Consider the following 18,622-nt stretch of genomic DNA (forward strand, 5'->3'; position numbering starts at 1 on the left):
CAGTAATTTAAGGGCATAGATATCTGAAGTTGAAGTCTAATGTCTCTCGAATGAATTTTGAACTATCACCAATTTTGTATAGTCCAAAATACCGAGCTCCATTTTATGGAAACAAGCTTTAAAAAAATGTATACTTAAAGAGACAAATTGCAAAACACTTTTGGTGTCATTAATTTAAGGGCATAAATATCTGAAGTTGAAGTCTAATGTCTCTTGAATTTTGAATTATGCAAGGTATTCATTTTTTAAATCCAAATTTTTAAATTCGGAAACTGAACAACAACTTCTTCAAGCTAAATTTGTATGGCATCATGGTCCTCCCAACACTTACACAAGGACCTGAGACCTAGGTGCTGACTAAAAGGCACTAAACACTCTTAGTCGCTTTAAGATTCCGAAGACGGTAAAATCAATAACGCAATCTGATTGTAATACAAATTAAGTTCTGTATACTCGGTTGAGCAGGTAACCAAGCTCGTATGAACAAGAGCATTCAGCTCGAAAGGTCCATTGCAACACATTCTATTGTAGGACACAGCTTCTTAGACCATACCTACGCAGAGAAATACCATAGAAAACCAACTCGAAATAAGCAATCAATTCATACACCAACTGCTTCATGACCATTCGGAAAGGATAAGACGATTCCTCATATTCTCGTAAGCTCTCAGTGACCTTCTAAAGAAGCCCAAACTGAATTTATGAGTAAAGAGAAAGTCTCTAGATTCATGTGGAATCACTATTGATCAAATCAGCCACTTCAATCTTTTCTAACAAATCTATTTTAGAATCGCCTTAAGCAAATGGCAACCGAATTTATGTTAGATTTAATTTGACCACTCAACACACACTCTTGTATGTGGTTTTTGAGTAATTACAATCACAAGAACACGCACAAGACCAACCAGATAAAATGTTAAAGTTAAGGCTTCATGTAAGAACTGTTCTAGAACTTTACCAAGGCAAATAATGCATTTAAACAAATTTAGTTATTAATGAAGAACTCATGGTGGACTATCAAACGGAGTTATCTTATGAACTTCTTATTTCATTAATTTCAGTGCATCTATCCATTCTTATTCAAAACCTTTTAAAATCAGTGTACACTATATAGCGTTACTTGCATTGAAACTAATTGCTATCTAAGATTAAGACAGATCAATGGAGTCAACCAGTTATTGTGATAAGATCTTAAGTAAGCAAACAGGACCTTCAATTATTATTTATTATTATATGTGCGATGTACTTTTCCTCAATATATTTGTATTAATTATTGTTGTCATATTCATAAAACCCCTTTGTAGACATACTAATTCTATACGAAAGTGTGTTGATGGGTCTTCAAAGTTAAGAGTGCTCACAACTTGTTTAAAAAAAACTTGATTTTGTTTTCGAAATGTTTCCCTCGAATTAAACTAATAAATTAAGTTTAAAATCTGTGCGATCAAGAACATTTATGATGGGGCTTTTGCCCCAATAAACATAATTGGTATACCAAAAATACACCTAGTAAGTTCTGAATATAATTATATTAGATTCGAACGTGTGGTACGGACTGGTATGAGAGTAGTGATTGATTTTTGATAGCGACCTTTTTTCTCTATTTTTAATTATATGCGTTTAAATTATTCAAAAAAAGACGTCGTGGACTGGTACGGTATGGTGATGATGCTAAAACATCTCCAATTCATCTCCATCTCCAGTTAATTTTAGGAATAGCATAGGTTTTTTTTTATTTTGTATTAATTTTGTTTCTCTGTTATTATGCTTAATTGATTCTGCTATGTTTGAATTTTTATTATTGTTTTATTTATTTTTTTTTGCATGGAAATTTTGCGATTTCTAACACTGGCTACTTTATATTCTGTGAGCTAATAAAGCGATTTGAATTCTTTTTTTATTTCATTTGCGTAAACTAGTTTTTTATTATTTTGTTGTGTCTATAGATAAATGTTTAGGTATATATTTAGATATGAGTTGTATTTTAAAATCTGAAATTTAAAACATATGGAACTTCTTCGATTAAAATTTATTATAAACAAAAATGAAAAAAGTATGACTTGGATAAATGGTGGGAGGTTAAAAAATATTTGTTTAGTTTACGGCATTCTATAAAGTAGTGCTTGTTGTACGGGTTTTTTTTTAACCAGAATTCTTGAGATGTCAGTAATAAATTGTGTCAAAACAACTTAGTGAGACTCGTGTTTGAAATAGTATTTTTGTTTTTGTTATTGTCGTCCTAAAAAGAAATTCCCCTTATGCAATAACTTTACAAACTAGTAGTATTAATGGAATTAGCTTTATTGCTAAATAAAATTTGAATGGAAGAAATTTTCTGGTAAATTAAAATGGAGATAAGATATCATTACAACTTTACTTTCCAATTTACTTTGAAATATTCTAGGAGACGGACTCTGCCAGCAAAATAAACTAATATTATTAGGTTAGGCTAGGTCAAAATGGCTTTCCACGATGAAGTAGGACTATCTTAGGCCAGTTAAATGGTCCAATGTGACACCACATGAATCTTGAGGCTTTCTTCTAAGCTCGATGAAACGAATTTGAGTTCCTTTCATAACGTGAAAGGCTTATTCAGTTAATTTAATTGAGATCATTTAGATCATTGTAGAATAATTCTCCTAGGTAATTCTTGCGTTTTTGAGCTAGAGCAGGGCATGTACAGAGGAGGTGAAGAGCTACTTCCTCCCATTCCTCAACGATACATATTCTTCCTCTTCCTCAACCATACAGCTTCTTCAAAAGTCATTTAAGAACACGCCTAGCCGTGTGGCGCACTTTTGACACCGGTAATCTCGCTTATATGCAGTCTCCTTAGAGATAGCAAGCACCTTGATCGTTTTTAATCTAATGTAAGCCAAATGTTTTTTTGTGATCTAATACGTGGTGATTTTATTCCACCTGGTATTTGCCTTCTTCATAGCGTCCTGCATTAGGTTGTACTGTACTATTTTTGGCGAGTTCATCTGCCTTAAAATATCCTGGAATGTCTTTATGGCTTCCAGCAAAAGTTATTATTAAACTGTTATGCCATCTCCATTACAGATTACATCGACATGGACTACAATAGAGTTTGTAGAGAGACAGAGAGAGTGTCCAGAGATTGACATGACTATCTAAGAACATAGGGATATCAGATGTTGAGATCACCTTTTCATTAGCTAGGACAATATCGAACACGCTACAATGATTCAGAAGACGGAATGAAAAACTTAGTTTCAGAGTACACACCTCCACCAACCCCTTCATTTGTTTTAGATCCATCTGTGTAAAAGTCTCGTCTTTCAAAAATGTCTTATACTCCCAGAAAGATCTGAAAGGTATAGAAATTTGAAAGTTTCTATCGAGTTATAGTTGGTTGATGGTGTAGTCTGTATGCTTTGGAATTGGTTCTAAATACTTAAGAATCACGGAGTGGCCAATTTCGTTGTTAACCGGCGATGAAGATAGATATTATTAAAATACCTCAAAACTATAATATTATTTGACCCTTGGTAAATTTTTGAACTTGCCAATGTACATAAGTCAAAAGTATCAGAGGCAAAGTACAATTAAACTGAGAAAGCCACTGCATCCCTGACACTGTACATTGTTTTTAATTTTTATGAATTTTGCAGCTATGGCATCGCCGTCAGCTCGGTTAGGAAATCAAAATAAATAATTTTGTAGTTATGAATGATAAACAAAAATTTAAAATTAAATAAATTTAATCAAATTCGGTTATAATTAATATCCTATATGTATAAATGGTTTTCAAAAAGGAATATACTACTTTCCATTCAAAATTGTTTAACCCTTCGACTGTTTCTTGCAGCGTCAGAGATTTTTTTCAAATGTTGCATTTCATCATCATCATTCATCAAAACATCAGAAGTTTAAGAGAGAATTTCGCGAGTCTTGTTTCCCATATAGATTCTTTTATGTGTATTCCAGACATTGTTGTTGTCTCAGAAATTTGGATTTATGATTGTGAGAAAAATGATTATGGGCTGCCAGGTTATGATTTCTATCTGAATGCAAATGCAGCAGGAGGTGTTGGTTGTTTTGTAAATCAATTTAGATGTTATTGAAGTTTTGAAATTAGATTTTCAAATCGCGGATGTTTTGAAAATTACCGTCAAAATTAATAAACAAATCTTTAATATATTATGTATTTATAGACTTCATATATCTAACAGCTCAGTTTTTATGGAAGAATTTTCAACTTTCTTGGATAGTAAGAAATCAAATAATTTGTTAATTGTGGGTGATTTGAATATCGATACTTTAGAAAGTAGTGAGTTCGTGGCAACTTATCTGGATTTTTTAGCTTCTCATGGACTTGTTTCGTTTATTAAAGAGATAACAAGACCGAGATCTGGAACTTGTCTTGATCATATTTATGGCCGATTCGCTCCTTCAATCAGTTCCTGTGAAAAGTGTGTTTTCGACCTCAGAATAACTGATCATTCCATGACTGGAATTCTTGTTGATATAGGGAAAGAAAGTATTTGTTCTGATTCTAGCCCCCGAAAATTGATTAAAAGTATCGATTTTAGTAGGCTTAAAACTAATTTGTCTTTTGAGTTTTGGGAAGAAGTTTTTGCCGAGAGTGATCCTTCCAAATCGTATGATATTTTTAGTGATATTCTTTGTAGATACATTTCTGATGCTTCTTTTGATATTGTTCCGAAAAAGTCTAATAAGCGTTTAAAACCGTGGATTACGTATAGTTTGCTTAAAAAAGTGAAGTATAAAAACAAATTAAGAAAAAAGTGTTTAAAACGCAACAGCAGTCAGAATTTAAAAACTAAATATAAGAAAATTTGTGCTGAATTAAAGAAGGAAATTCCTATTTGTCGTGATAACTATTTTAAAAACAAATTTAATCTAGCTGAAGGAAATATTAGAAACGAATGGAAAATAGTGAATAGTATACTTAATAAATCTCAGTGCAAAAAACAACCATCTGTTGTCAATGTTAATGGTCGTGTGGTCTCAGATAAAATTGCAATTGCTAATGCATTCAATGAATACTTTTCAACGATTTCACTTAATCTTCAAGCTAGTTCTAGTCACCCATCTTGTACACTTTGTAGTCCATTTAGTATTGAACCTTCTCAAAGCCAAAGTTTTGTGTTTGAGCCTATATCTAGTTTAGAGATTCTAAAGTTAATTGGCACTTTAAGAACTTCAAACTCTTCTGGTTATGATGGCATTTCAAATGTTTGTTTGAAAAATGTAGCATGTTTTATAATTGATGTTTTGGCACATATCTTTAATAAAAGTATTTTTTTGGAGTATATCCGGTAGCTCTTAAATGTGCCAATATCTTGCCACTTTTCAAGAAAGGAGCAACTAATGATCTGGGTAACTATAGGCCTATATCACTCTTGCCTTCGATAAGTAAGATTTTTGAAAAAGCTGTAAAAAATAGAATGGTGAACTTTTTAAAAAGAACAAAATTTTTCAGTGATGTTCAATTTGGTTTTCAAAGCAATAAATCAACCGAAGATGCGTTGTTACATTTTTGTTCTCAAATATTTGTAAGTCTTGATAGAAAAAAGAATACAGCTGGATTGTTTGTTGACATATCAAAAGCCTTTGACATGGTTAATCACGAAATTTTGGTTAGCAAACTTGAAAGTGCTGGGTTTCGAGGATTCATTAATGATTGGCTAAGATCTTATTTAAATTTCAGAGCCCAAAGAGTGAAATTTGATGGTGTTAGGAGTGATATAAAGACATTCGAATTGGGAGTTCCACAAGGTTCGGTTTTAGGACCAATACTTTTTTTGGTATACATTAATTCTTTATTCAGTTTGCCTTTTAAGGGTTCTCTTACAGATTTTGCAGATGATGTTGGTTTTTCGTATGGTACAGATAGTTGTCTGAATCTTATATCGGATATAAATTGGGACCTCAGCTTGTTAAGAATCTGGTTTGCAGAGCACAAATTGATAATAAGTTCTAAAACCAAGATAATGTTTTTCAGTTTGTCTGGCAGAAAGATTGTTAATGCTGATCTCTTTTTCCACGCTACTGAGTGTCCAAAATTCAAGCTTTTTAACTGCAGCTGTAATCCTATGGTTACTTCCACAACATTTACGGATTCCATGAGCTGTAGTGATAAATGCTTCAAATTAGAAATAGTTGATGAATTCAAGTATTTGGGATTAATAATTGATTCTAGAATGAGTATTTATAACCACTCAGAGAATCTTAGACAATATTTTCGGTGCACTCTTAGAAACTTCTTCTTTTTGGGTAAAGTTTGCTCTTCCAAACTGATACTTAAAATTTATTATGGCATTTTTCATTCGAAACTAGAATATGGCATTTCTTGTTGGGGAGGTTCATATTATAACAAAATACAACCTTTATTAGTTTTGCAAAAAAGTGTTCTGAAGAAAATATGTGGTAAGCCTCGCCTGTAACCTAGTTTTCCACTTTTTAGAGATTTGAAAATTCTTTCAGTGAGACATTTGTATTGTTATAAAGTTCTAAAAATTTTCTTTAAGAGATCAGGTAATCTTAATTTTAGAATAATTGATAATTATATTTTACGTGGAAATTTTTTAAACCAAGTTTCTATACCGGTATATCGAACAACCGCTTTTAGAAATTTTTATAATGTTTCCTCATGTCGGATATTTAATAGACTCCCCCATTCTATCAGGATGCAAACTTCTCATTTGTTATATATAAAACAAGTTAAATATTGGCTCCTTAGTCTTGATAATGAAAGTATTGAATTTTTTGTAAATGGATCTACATGATGTTTTCTTGAAATGTTTAACTTCAATTTAATTTAATTTCTGTATGCATTACATAAATGTATGATATTTTAACTTTCTTTTTTAAATTTTCTTTTAAGGGTCACCCCACCCATTTTAATTAATAAATGTAAATTTTTTTTTTTTGAAACAAAAGTTGTGAAGTCTTGGCTTTGACATTAACGTGATTTTTAAAATCTATTGTTTTATTAAAAATCACTTCCATGTACTTGTATTCATTAGTAATCTGTCGAGGGTTTTCATTAAATTTGTAATTTGAGAAAACTATTATTTTTGATTTATCTATTAAAAAGTCCCCGTTTATCCAAATAATCAGATAGGCGATTTATCATTAGCTGGAGATTTTCAGGTGACTCAGAAAGTAATATCAGGCCATCAGCATATAAAAGAACAATTACTTTCAATTCAGCAATGTGGAGACCTTCAGGTAGATGAGCTTCTACATCATTAATAAAAAGTACAAATAGAAGAGCACACTTAAAAGGCATCCTTGTTTTACACCAGAATGCGTTTCAAACCATTCCGAGTACATTGAACCATCCTAGACAGCTGTTTTTGATTCGGAATACATTTTCTTTATAATTCAGGTGAACTGCGTAGATATACTAGCTGGGAAAGTTTGTAGAAAAGTACAAACCGATTCACCAGGTCAAAAGCACACTTAAAGTCAAAAATGCTAAATTTTTTTTGCTAAAACCAGCTTGGAATTTGGTCAGGATATTATTGGTTTCAACACAATTTCTTTGAGATGACGTTCATAAACGATATGCTCTTATAATTCTCCATATTATTAATGTCTCCTTTTTTTAAGAATAGGAAATATTACCGCTTTTTTGAACGATGTACATCAGCATTAGAAAACAAGTTTATTGAAAAATAATGTAAGTTGTGAAACAAACTTACTTACTTCAAGTGGCGCTACAGTCCTGTCTGAACTAAGGCCTCACCCAGCAAACTTCTCCATCTATCTCGGTCCCTAGCTAGATGTCTCCAGTTTTCGCTCCAAGTTGGGTGGGGTCACTTTCCACTTGTCTGTCCTCTGAGTGTGGATTCGAAGACTTTCCGAGCCGAGCATTGGTTTCCATGCGCTCTACGTGACCCAGTCATCTTAGTCGTTGGACTTTTACCTTTCTGGCTAAATCTACGTCGCTGTACAACCCGTACAGCTCGTCGTTTCATCTTCTTCTCCACTTCCCTTCGATGCATACGGGACCGTAGATCACACGAAGAACTTTTCTCGAAACAACCCAAGGTGCTTTCATCCACTATCGTCGTAGTCCATGCTTCTGCACCGTATAGCAGACTGGGATGATAAGGGTCTTATATAGCGACACTTTTGTCCTTCGAGAGAGGATATTTCCACTCAATTGCTTTCTTAGCCCAAAGAAACAGCGGTTAGCAAGAGTTATTCTGCGTTTGATCTCAGCGCCGGTGATGTTTTCTGCGTTTACAGCGGAGCCTAGGTAGACGAAGTCCCTGACTACCTCGAAGTTACGTCTGTCGATGGTGACGTTTTGACCAAGGTGTCGGTGTTGTATGTCCTTTCTTGACGACAGCATGTTCTTTGTTTTGCCCTCATCAACCGTTAAACCCATTTTTGCCGCCTTTGCCTCAATACTCACAAAAGCCCCATTGACATCACGCTGAGTTCTTCCGATTATGTCAATGTCATCAGCATATGCTAGTAATTGGACAGACTTTTGAAAGATAGTGCCTCTAGTGTTGACGTGTGAGCTCTGCACTATTCTTTCAAGCACGATGTTAAAAAAAATTGCATGACCGCCCATCACCTTGTCTAAAACCTTTTTTGACATCGAAATATTCTGTTAAGTTGTTTCCAACCTTTATGGAGTATCGTGAATTCTCCATGGTCATCCTGAACAAACGGATGAGTTTGACAGGGCTGCCATAACTAGACATGGATCTATACAGCTCGTCCCTGTAGATGCTGTCATATGCGGCCTTGAAATGGATGTAAAGATGGTGGGTGTCGATTTGGTGTTCTTGGGTTTTTTCCAGGATCTGCCTTAATGTGAATATTTGATCGACTGTGAACTTTCCTGGTCTAAAACCACACTTATAAGGACCTATCAGGTTGTTGACGATGGGCTTCAGACGTTGACATATTACAGCAGAGAAGATTTTGTAAGCGATGTTAAGAAGACTGATTCCTCTATAGTTGTAGTTGTAGTTGTAGTTGTAGTTGTAGTTGTAGTTGTAGTTGTAGTTGTAGTTGTAGTTGTAGTTGTAGTTGTAGTTGTAGTTGTAGTTGTAGTTGTAGTTGTAGTTGTAGTTGTAGTTGTAGTTGTAGTTGTAGTTGTAGTTGTAGTTGTAGTTGTAGTTGTAGTTGTAGTTGTAGTTGTAGTTGTAGTTGTAGTTGTAGTTGTAGTTGTAGTTGTAGTTGTAGTTGTAGTTGTAGTTGTAGTTGTAGTTGTAGTTGTAGTTGTAGTTGTAGTTGTAGTTGTAGTTGTAGTTGTAGTTGTAGTTGTAGTTGTAGTTGTAGTTGTAGTTGTAGTTGTAGTTGTAGTTGTAGTTGTAGTTGTAGTTGTAGTTGTAGTTGTAGTTGTAGTTGTAGTTGTAGTTGTAGTTGTAGTTGTAGTTGTAGTTGTAGTTGTAGTTGTAGTTGTAGTTGTAGTTGTAGTTGTAGTTGTAGTTGTAGTTGTAGTTGTAGTTGTAGTTGTAGTTGTAGTTGTAGTTGTAGTTGTAGTTGTAGTTGTAGTTGTAGTTGTAGTTGTAGTTGTAGTTGTAGTTGTAGTTGTAGTTGTAGTTGTGGTTGTAGTTGTAGTTGTAGTTGTAGTTGTGAAATAAAGGTCATTATAATATTCCATTTGAGAAAACTATGACCACATGTAATGGACGTCTTTAAAAAAGTGCACTTTTTTTCATTACAAATTGCTTTTCTTAAGACCGATTTTGTCTTTGGTTCAATCACGAAACAAAAGTTGGAAAAGTTATCAAACCAAAAAAAACTATATTTTTTAACTATATGTACTTTTACAACCATAAAAAAGGCTACTATATCCACATAACAACATCGAGACCCCCACGCTATCAATTTTTGGTAATTAAATACATTCAGAAATAGTGATCATATCATGCTTATTGGCCCATTTTTCAATGGCGATCGTATCAGAGACTTCTCCTTTTTTTTGTAAATTGGAGACATGGATTTGAAAGACCGATCCCTGGTTAATGTATGATGGTGCGCCTTGCCACCCAGTTCATGTCACAATTGATCTCTTTCAAAGATATTACTTGAATCAGGGATTGTGCCAAAAAAATAAGTGTCATACATATTCTTTTCCATCACAACACTATGTATTTAACCTAAATTACTGATCTTTTGAAAGTAAATACAAAAATTGACCTTGTAATCATTCCTACTAAATGAAGCAATTATTCTGATACTCAAACCCCAAGTTCTTTACCAACTGCCAAATTATACGATTATATTACTTTGATCTATATTCCGTTAACAAGTTCTTAACACAATCCATTCGTTTAACAATATTCATTAAATAAAGTAATGGCCTAAATAGAAAGTAAACAGGATTTCGTGCCTTCAAAAAAAATCTATAACAAACCCTCATCCATATTACCAACCAATTTATTATTGGAACTATGTGAATGAATAAGACAAAGGAATAACTACAAACTTATTTATATCGGGCGTTCTTTTGCTGTAAAATTCCTTTTCTTTGTCGAGGAAGTTTTTTGTTTTGTTTAATGTTCAATATATCCAGACATACAATTTTGTTTACGTAAAAAGCAGCATGTGGGATTTAATTGTCTTTAGCTAGACCGGATCTGTTGTCTATATCGCGCGGTGGGATTATGAGTAGAAAAACAAAAATTGCGAACGTTAAAATTAAATCTTTTAATGTTAACCGAAATCATTTGCCAAATTGAAATACAAAAGCAGACAATTTTTGTGTCATTTCATATGAATTAAGAGTTAATTTTGTTGCATTGAAGTGTCAACAAGGCTTTTCAAAAACAACGAAATTAAACACAAAACTTGATAATTATAAGCTTATTAAAATAGTTTACAATCTATGTATGTCATTAAGCAAACAAACTAAGTTTAATTTTGAAATGTGTAATAACACTTGAAATACCTTTGAGCCAAGGACACTAAACTAAACAGACTTTAACTTGTAGACGATACGTTTAACGCTTGGTATGCTTAAAAGTGTTAAATGATCATTTAATTCTGAGCACTCACATTAGAGGTTGAGTATTATAATTTTTTTTATTGCTGCGCTAAAACATATGAAAAATAGCCACACATAAGTACTTACTTAGACCTGAGAGTTAGTTGTAAGAAATGAATAATAACGCCAGTTGAATGCGGATATTGAAATTTAAGTGAACACTTAGTCGCTAAGCTGATCATTTTTGTTTTGAGTAATTTGAGTGCCTACATGTATGTATTTAATTAATTGGATTATACAAGTTTGTTTGGATATTTTTAGCCTAAAGGTAATATGTACACAATTCACAAATTTAATTAGCTCTAAAATCGTTACTCATTGTTATTTTGATAAAAATGCAATAAATCCATAAAAAAACAAAAATCAAACCTGTTTTGCACTAAATGGGACCATAATGTAGCATACAACAATAGCCTATGGTAGAACTCAAGACTACGACGACGAACGAAGTGAAGCATCTGAAATCTGAAATCCGGTTCGAATAGTTGTTATTTGTAAGCAGAGACATTATTTCTTAAGGGCTAGAGTGCTACACTAGCTTTATCTTACTTATGCTTTGTACCTTAATTAGACCACGTAACTGAAAGTCGAACCAATTATTTATGGCTTCCAAGGACAAGAAAAACTTCCTTTCGTAAAGAATTGTTATTTTGCTTTTTACGCACGACGTAATTATTGTGTGATGATCATAAAATGTAATAAATGTAATTCAGATGAGCTTGGAATCAATTTCAATGTTACTTCCGTTTAGAATAAAATACTCGTACCTACTATACATAAATAGTTAAAGCAACATATTTAAATAGAAATAACTTAAATTACACCTACAAAATACGAGTAATATAAAACTTTTGTATCATTGTTTCATCTGTTGATTGTTGGTTCTATAATTTTGTATTTTTTTTCTTCTCATTTCAAGGTTAAAGTTCCATTCAAAATTAATTTCCCATTAAAATCGCGAGATGTGCAAGTGGTCATTGCAAAGAGATCTCTTAAAGTTGGAATCAAAGGTCATATACCGATTATATCAGGTGAATTGTGTAACGATGTTAAACTAGAAGATTCCGTATGGGTATTACAAGACGCCAAGACTGTAGTCATTACATTGGAGAAGGTTAGTATTTTTCTATCTCACATAAACATATAATTATAATTTTTGTATGGAAATTATGTTTTTTTTTTTCATCTAATGTTAAAGATCAATCAAATGTCATGGTGGGATCGATTAATAACAACTGATCAACCGATTTCAACGAAAAAAATTAGCCCGGAACCATCTAAACTATCTGACTTAGATGGAGAGACCAGAAGTCTTGTTGAAAAAATGATGTACGATCAAAAACAAAAGGAATTAGGTTTACCTACGAGTGAAGAAAAGAAGAAAAAAGATATTCTAGAAACGTAAATTGAATTTAAAATTTATATAATATGTTTATGTGTTTAATCATATTTGGTTTTTTATTATTTCAGATTTATGAAGCAGCATCCCGAGATGGACTTCTCAAAATGCAAATTTAACTAAACTGCACGCAATAGCTCCGAATAGTATATGATCAGTTAATTTCACTTAAATGATAACATTCATTAGAATTAAAATAATTTCCGAAATGAATTGCTCTCCGATTAAACTGTTTGAATAAATAGACACTTGATTTTTTTCATTAAGAATCTATTTGAATTTTTACTCTATATAAGACTAATGGAAATAATGTTAAAATTGTTTGAAAGTCCTTAGTTTTTAAAACAATTTCTTGCTTATGGACATAATAACTGCACAACTTGAAGATTAGTGCATTCTTAAATATGTGTGGTAGCTTAGACTTATGATTCCGCATGTTATGAAAATAATAATGGAAAGGCATTAAGATTGTTGTGCAAATGTAGGGTCTTACAATAAGAGGTTTCATTTTGAATAGCTCGCGAATTTGGACAGCAGTCACTTTTGTAACTACCGTCATTTAACATAACAAAGAAAAACTATGGCATTACTAATTATCGAACAATACACGCTTACACAACGCACTGAGATTGTTGAAATTCACTGCAAAAAAGGTGAACATTCTGCAGTCAGTTTGCAGATCACAATTGGGCATTGATATCTTGTGATTTAACAACCTTAAGTTTTTTAGGGGCTTACGACACTTAATAAAAGATTCCGCTCTAATTCCTTAGCGAGCTGATAGAGTTAAGCTTTGTCCTTGATACATTGTCAACAAAGGTTGTTGTTGAAGAATCACGATCTGAAATGGCACAACACAATGAAAAATCCTCTGTTGACTGAAAAACATGTGACAAAACGACTCATGCTTGGGCGCATGAGAATATTGATAAGAGATTTTGAAAATGTCATTTTTACTGATGAATGTTCTATATGGCACGTACTGGTCAACTTCCACCAATAGGCTTGTTCAGCGGACCGTAAAACATGGATTAAAGGTGCATCTTTGGGGCTGCCTCTCAAAGCAGGAATTATTCACTTTGTACCTCTTCACTGACAACATAATGCCGATAAAATGATAAAAATCTACAAAAAGGCTGTACTGCCATCTGCCAAACGATGGTTCATCGCATTAATGCCGAATGAAGATTGGATTCTGCAGGAGCACAACGATCCTAAAAACCGCAGCAAACTCAGTGGAAGACTTAATCTGGCATCGGTACATTGGATTGGCCGTCACAGTCGCCCGATGCAAACCCTATGAGTTCTTTCACACATGACGATTTTCTCCGTACGGAAAAAAACCGTACAGTTTTTATGCGTGAGCCATTAATAGTAAACTAGTAAAATAGCCGTCTCAACGACAGAGCCATCCGCCGTCACGTACGCCACTGATAGACGACGACAACACGGTTGCCGTATATTTCAGTCGTTGAGACGGCTATTTTAAATCGTCGGTACGGAAAAAACCCGTTTCCGTCCAGTGTGAAAGCTTCAGTTAACTTTATTAGTTTACTATTAATGGCTCACGGATAAAAACCGTAAGGCTTTTTTCCATACGTCATGTGTGAAAGAGCTCTATCAATGGCGTACGTGATTACGCGACCGCATTCACAGAAGAGGATTTTTGTTCGTTTCCGCCGTCCGTTTTTGTGATCACTTGTACTAAAGATAAATATCTAAAATATAACCAAACGTAGACGATTCACGGGAAAAATAGGTTATGTGTGAAAACAAAGTCCTTACGGAAAAATCTTACGGATTTTAACCGTACGGACAAAACCATCTTGTGTGAAAGAGGTATATCGAAAATGTGTAGGCATATATTAAACAGAAGCTTCGTGGAACACGCATATACATACACTTTTAAGCAGTTGTCTTACAAAATTCGTCTGAACTTTAGATCCTTGCCACTAGAATACGCCGCCGTCAAATTAGTAGGAAGCATGTCTCGGAGATGCCAGGCAATTATCGAAGCCGGTGGTGACTGGACACATTATTGACCAAAGTGCATCATTGTTTGTAATGTGTAAAAAACGGTTAAAAATGTAAGTCACAAAAGTGTACATACGAAACTGTTCTGATACACTGTACATTTAATCAATTTTTTAATTTTAAAATTTGAGTTTATCACCATTGGTGATCAGTTATTTTTCATAATCTTGTTTATTTCGTGTGTTATATTTGAATAATATTGTTGGAAATGCAAAAAGAAGGGAAACCTCAATTGAAATAAAAAATTTAATTAAAAAGCGTAGAAACGAAGCGAAAAATTGTGGGTAAAAGTTCCTCAACTGTACAAACAATAATACAAAATTATAATGAAAGGGGACATGTAGCAAATAAGCCCCGTTCTGGTCATCCGAAAAAATTAAGTACTCGCGATATCCGAAGCATTATTCGGAAAGTTAACCACAATCCTCGAATTGGCGGAAGGCATTGCAAATACGTCGGGAAAAGAAGTCCACCCAGAGGCCGTGCGAAGAGTTTTAAGATATGATGGGTGTAATGCCAAGAAAAAAACCATTAATCAGCAACAATAATCGAGAAAAACGCCTAGAGTTCGCGAACCGGTACATTTCGGAGGACCACGGTTTTTAGAAAAGGGTAATTTTTACTGATGAAAGTAAATTCTACATTTTTGGATCCGATGTCAGGGCAAAAATATGGCTTAAGGGCAACCAAGCCATGGATATGAACAATCTTGTTGCTAAAATGAAGCACGAAGGAGGACATGTGATGGTTTGGGGGGCTGTAGCAGTCTCTGGTGTAGGGAGGCTAGTTTTTATTGATGGGACTATGGATCGCTTTCAATATATGGACATTTTGCGTAATAATTTGCACGCATCTGCTGAAGCACTAGGGCTCGAAAGCAGCTGGATCCTACACCAAAGCAACGACCCAAAACATACGGCGAAGATTATAAAGGAGTGGCTAGTGTCTAGAGTCCCAAAACAGCTTTATCCACCACTGCAGTTTCCAGATCTCAATATCATAGAGTACATCTGGGATGAACTGAAACTGAGGGTTCGCAAATTTAGGATAACAGATCAAAATTTACTGAGAACGGCTCTTGCGAATGCTTGGTCTTCAATAACAGCTGACGTCACCGAAAATTTAGTTCAGTATATGCCTCGAAGACTCAAAGCTGTCCAGGACTCATAAGGTGGTCCAACAAAATATTAAATTTAATTTATTTAATTTTTAGTGAATTTAATTTTGATCCTATGTAGACTTTCGTTTATCATTGTTTTTATTTTTTCGTTTTTCTTTAATTTTGTCTAATAATTGTGTATGTGTGTTTTCTCTATTTTTTTTTTTAAACTAAAACCTTAACAACTAAGTTAAAAAACTTTCAAACATTAAAAAAAAAAACATCCAGCTCCATTTTTCATAACCGAAAAATCTATTCAAATCAGTTCTGTTTTTTTTTCGAATGAATTAGATTTTTAACAAATATAAACCTAATAATTAAAACCTATTTTATTTCAAAACATATTAAAGCCTGGAGGAATTTATTAATGAAAATTATACTATGTAATAAAACTTAATACTATTTTAACTTGGACAAAAATAAGATGATAAGTTTCTGCCTTTGTATACAAAGTATTTTTGTAAATATTAAAACTGCATTCGAACATTAATACCCATAAAAGTTCTTGTATCTCTAAGTTCAATTATTCAAACCAACATTTCACAGAGAACAAGGCCAGTCACAAGTTCCTAGGCATTGGAATGTTTTAAGAGTGTCCGCCCTCTTTTATGAAACCGCAACACACTGCAGAAGGGGTACTTTACATTCATTTCATAAGAAAGATCATTGAACTTGATTTTTATAACAGAGGTGAAGGCCATATTGTGGTCTCATCCAAACATCAAGCAGAAGGGTACTTTCATTTTTGTGCGTGCCTACAATATATAATTGAATATACCATAGTTATAAGACGACTACTCCATAAACTCGATGTAGAGTGCGTTTTTTTTTGTTGTGAATATATTTAAAACACATCCAAACCCATGCGAACACGATTTTTTCTTCCTCCTACCTTCCTTCGATTCCAATTGCCATAAGTTAGGAGTTTTTTTTAAGTTCAATGTTGAGAATATTGTTGAAGTTCAATGACATTTATAAAACACTTAAAGTTACTAAGATCTTATGTGTCGATTTTATTTTATTATATGAATATGTTTTTGAAGTAGAGCGTTTACAATCTTTAAGATAGAAATATGTAAGACACTACTTAGAAAAGCCAATATTAATTCAAAGGAAAACAAAAATGAGAACATTTTCTATTTTTTGTATGTAAAGATAAGAGGTTTGAGCTGAAATTAAGAAAATAATTATAAGGCATTGAATATTTGTAATTAATTTTAACAATCAACATGTGATACCGTTCCCCCTCCCCTTAGAAGTTTTTTAGAAGTGGAATCGCTAAATCGGGTTTCAGTTCGGTCTTTCAGTGAAAAACTTAAATGCTGTTTATATTTACATAAACCCTAAACATTTAAGAAAATGTATTTTATCTAAGCAAAATTTTGCTTCCTTCAATGGAAATTCATTTAAAGTGAAAACAAAGACCAGAGTTTAAAATACTTTGGACCTCCTGAGCCTCACCCACAGCTCAATCTGTTTAATTACTTTTACCAATGACAGTTATTGGCAAAACCAATCACTGACTTCTAGGATTAGTTCCGCTTCGATGTTGTACAAATATGTATACAAAATTATGTAACATATTTAAATGGATCGCCGGCGCCGCTACCGTCGGGTCGCTGCCACTGCAAGCGTTAAATATTTGTATCTGCAATTTACTTCAATATCAACAACATATGAATGTTGTTGTAGCTGCAATGCGTAAGAATTACCTGCAGGCAATGCAAGTAATAAATTTATACGTAACTAGTTTCAGAATGAATATGCATTTAATGTAATTCCGAAGCAAATACAAAAACCTCGTAAAAAATATAATGTACCCATAGTCTATAAGTAGCAGAACTGCGGTACCCACCTACCTATGGAAATTCCAAATCGTGTGGTATTTTTAAACGGACTTCTCACATCTTCCAGCCACACTGACTCATTGACAGCTTATCGTTTTGACTGACTTGTATAAAATTATACCAGAAAGACGACGATTGAAATGGGATTGATTTAACATAAGGAATTTTTGCGTCGTGGTATCGATAAATGAGGTCATTTTCTTAAAATCCCAATGCCAAGTTTATTATAAACAATTTATGGTGGTTGTATTTGAATTCATTAAATAAACAATAAAGCTTTTGATAACGCAATTATACCATAAGATAAAAATCATTCGTTTTCTGACCAAGAAATTACGTATAATAATGATGCACTTTTGATTTTCTCAAAAAGCAGTTTTATTTAACATGCTCTTCTTGAAAATGATTCACATTCACAAGCTTTCTGATGGAATAACCAATTCATAATTCTGGGGGCTATATTCAAAAATGAGGAATGAGTGTCAAAGAAGTTAATCAAGAAAATGAATAATCTTAGAAGAACATTTTATTGCATGACTGCTGGAACACCGAGGCGTATATGTATTTTTTTTTTGTATAACTAGCGAAATGAATATTTTGCATTAAGGTGTTTTTAGAACTCCTCTTATTCATAATATTATTTGGGTCATTACGGTGAGCAGATCTCATTCTTCAGCGCAATTATAACTTCTCCTCGTTTTATTTAATTTATACCTTCCTACTACCGTTAAAAGCCTGAGAGATAAGTTTATAATTGCAAACGGTTCTTCTAAAGAATATACTCGTAGAATTTCAAATTACATACCTATACGAACTTATACGAACCTACTAATTACAATGAACTCTTGAACAGAAAAAAAAGAAAGGCTATTTTTCATAATTGGTTTCCGGAATTATTAAATTTTTTGTTGTTGTTATATTAGTTATTAGATAATCATATATTAACTTTATTGTGTGACTTAAGATGAGATCAGGAGACGCGTTCTTTGAAGCACTTTATTCTCTGAATGTTAATTTAGTTCTATGGAATTAAAATGCTTCTTCGACTACATCATTTTTATGAATCATTATCCAAAATTGTATAGATACATACATTTTGCTGAATAGATTTCTTTTGTTTCATTGTTTTAAAGTTATCACCTTGAGTTTTTTTTCAATTAATTGATGAAAAAAAA

At 33.2% G+C, this 18,622-nt stretch overlaps 2 protein-coding genes across 2 annotated transcripts in view; one reads left to right on the forward strand and one right to left on the reverse strand.

The window, feature by feature from the left end:
* LOC129944529 (nuclear migration protein nudC) overlaps positions 1-12,653 on the forward strand; it is a 40,941-nt gene extending 28,288 nt beyond the window's left edge. The window contains exons 5-7 of the mRNA XM_056054018.1: positions 11,928-12,122; positions 12,207-12,409; positions 12,479-12,653. Coding sequence (XP_055909993.1) covers positions 11,928-12,122; positions 12,207-12,409; positions 12,479-12,530 — 450 coding nt within the window. The 3' untranslated portion in view covers positions 12,531-12,653. The remainder of the gene's footprint in view (positions 1-11,927; positions 12,123-12,206; positions 12,410-12,478) is intronic.
* LOC129944530 (probable serine/threonine-protein kinase DDB_G0282963) overlaps positions 1-18,622 on the reverse strand; it is a 33,688-nt gene that overhangs the window by 7,830 nt on the left and 7,236 nt on the right. The gene's annotated exons all lie outside the window — the stretch shown is intronic.

The sequence above is a fragment of the Eupeodes corollae genome, chromosome 2, assembly GCF_945859685.1.
Source record: "Eupeodes corollae chromosome 2, idEupCoro1.1, whole genome shotgun sequence".
NCBI classification, from domain to species: Eukaryota; Metazoa; Arthropoda; class Insecta; order Diptera; family Syrphidae; genus Eupeodes; species Eupeodes corollae.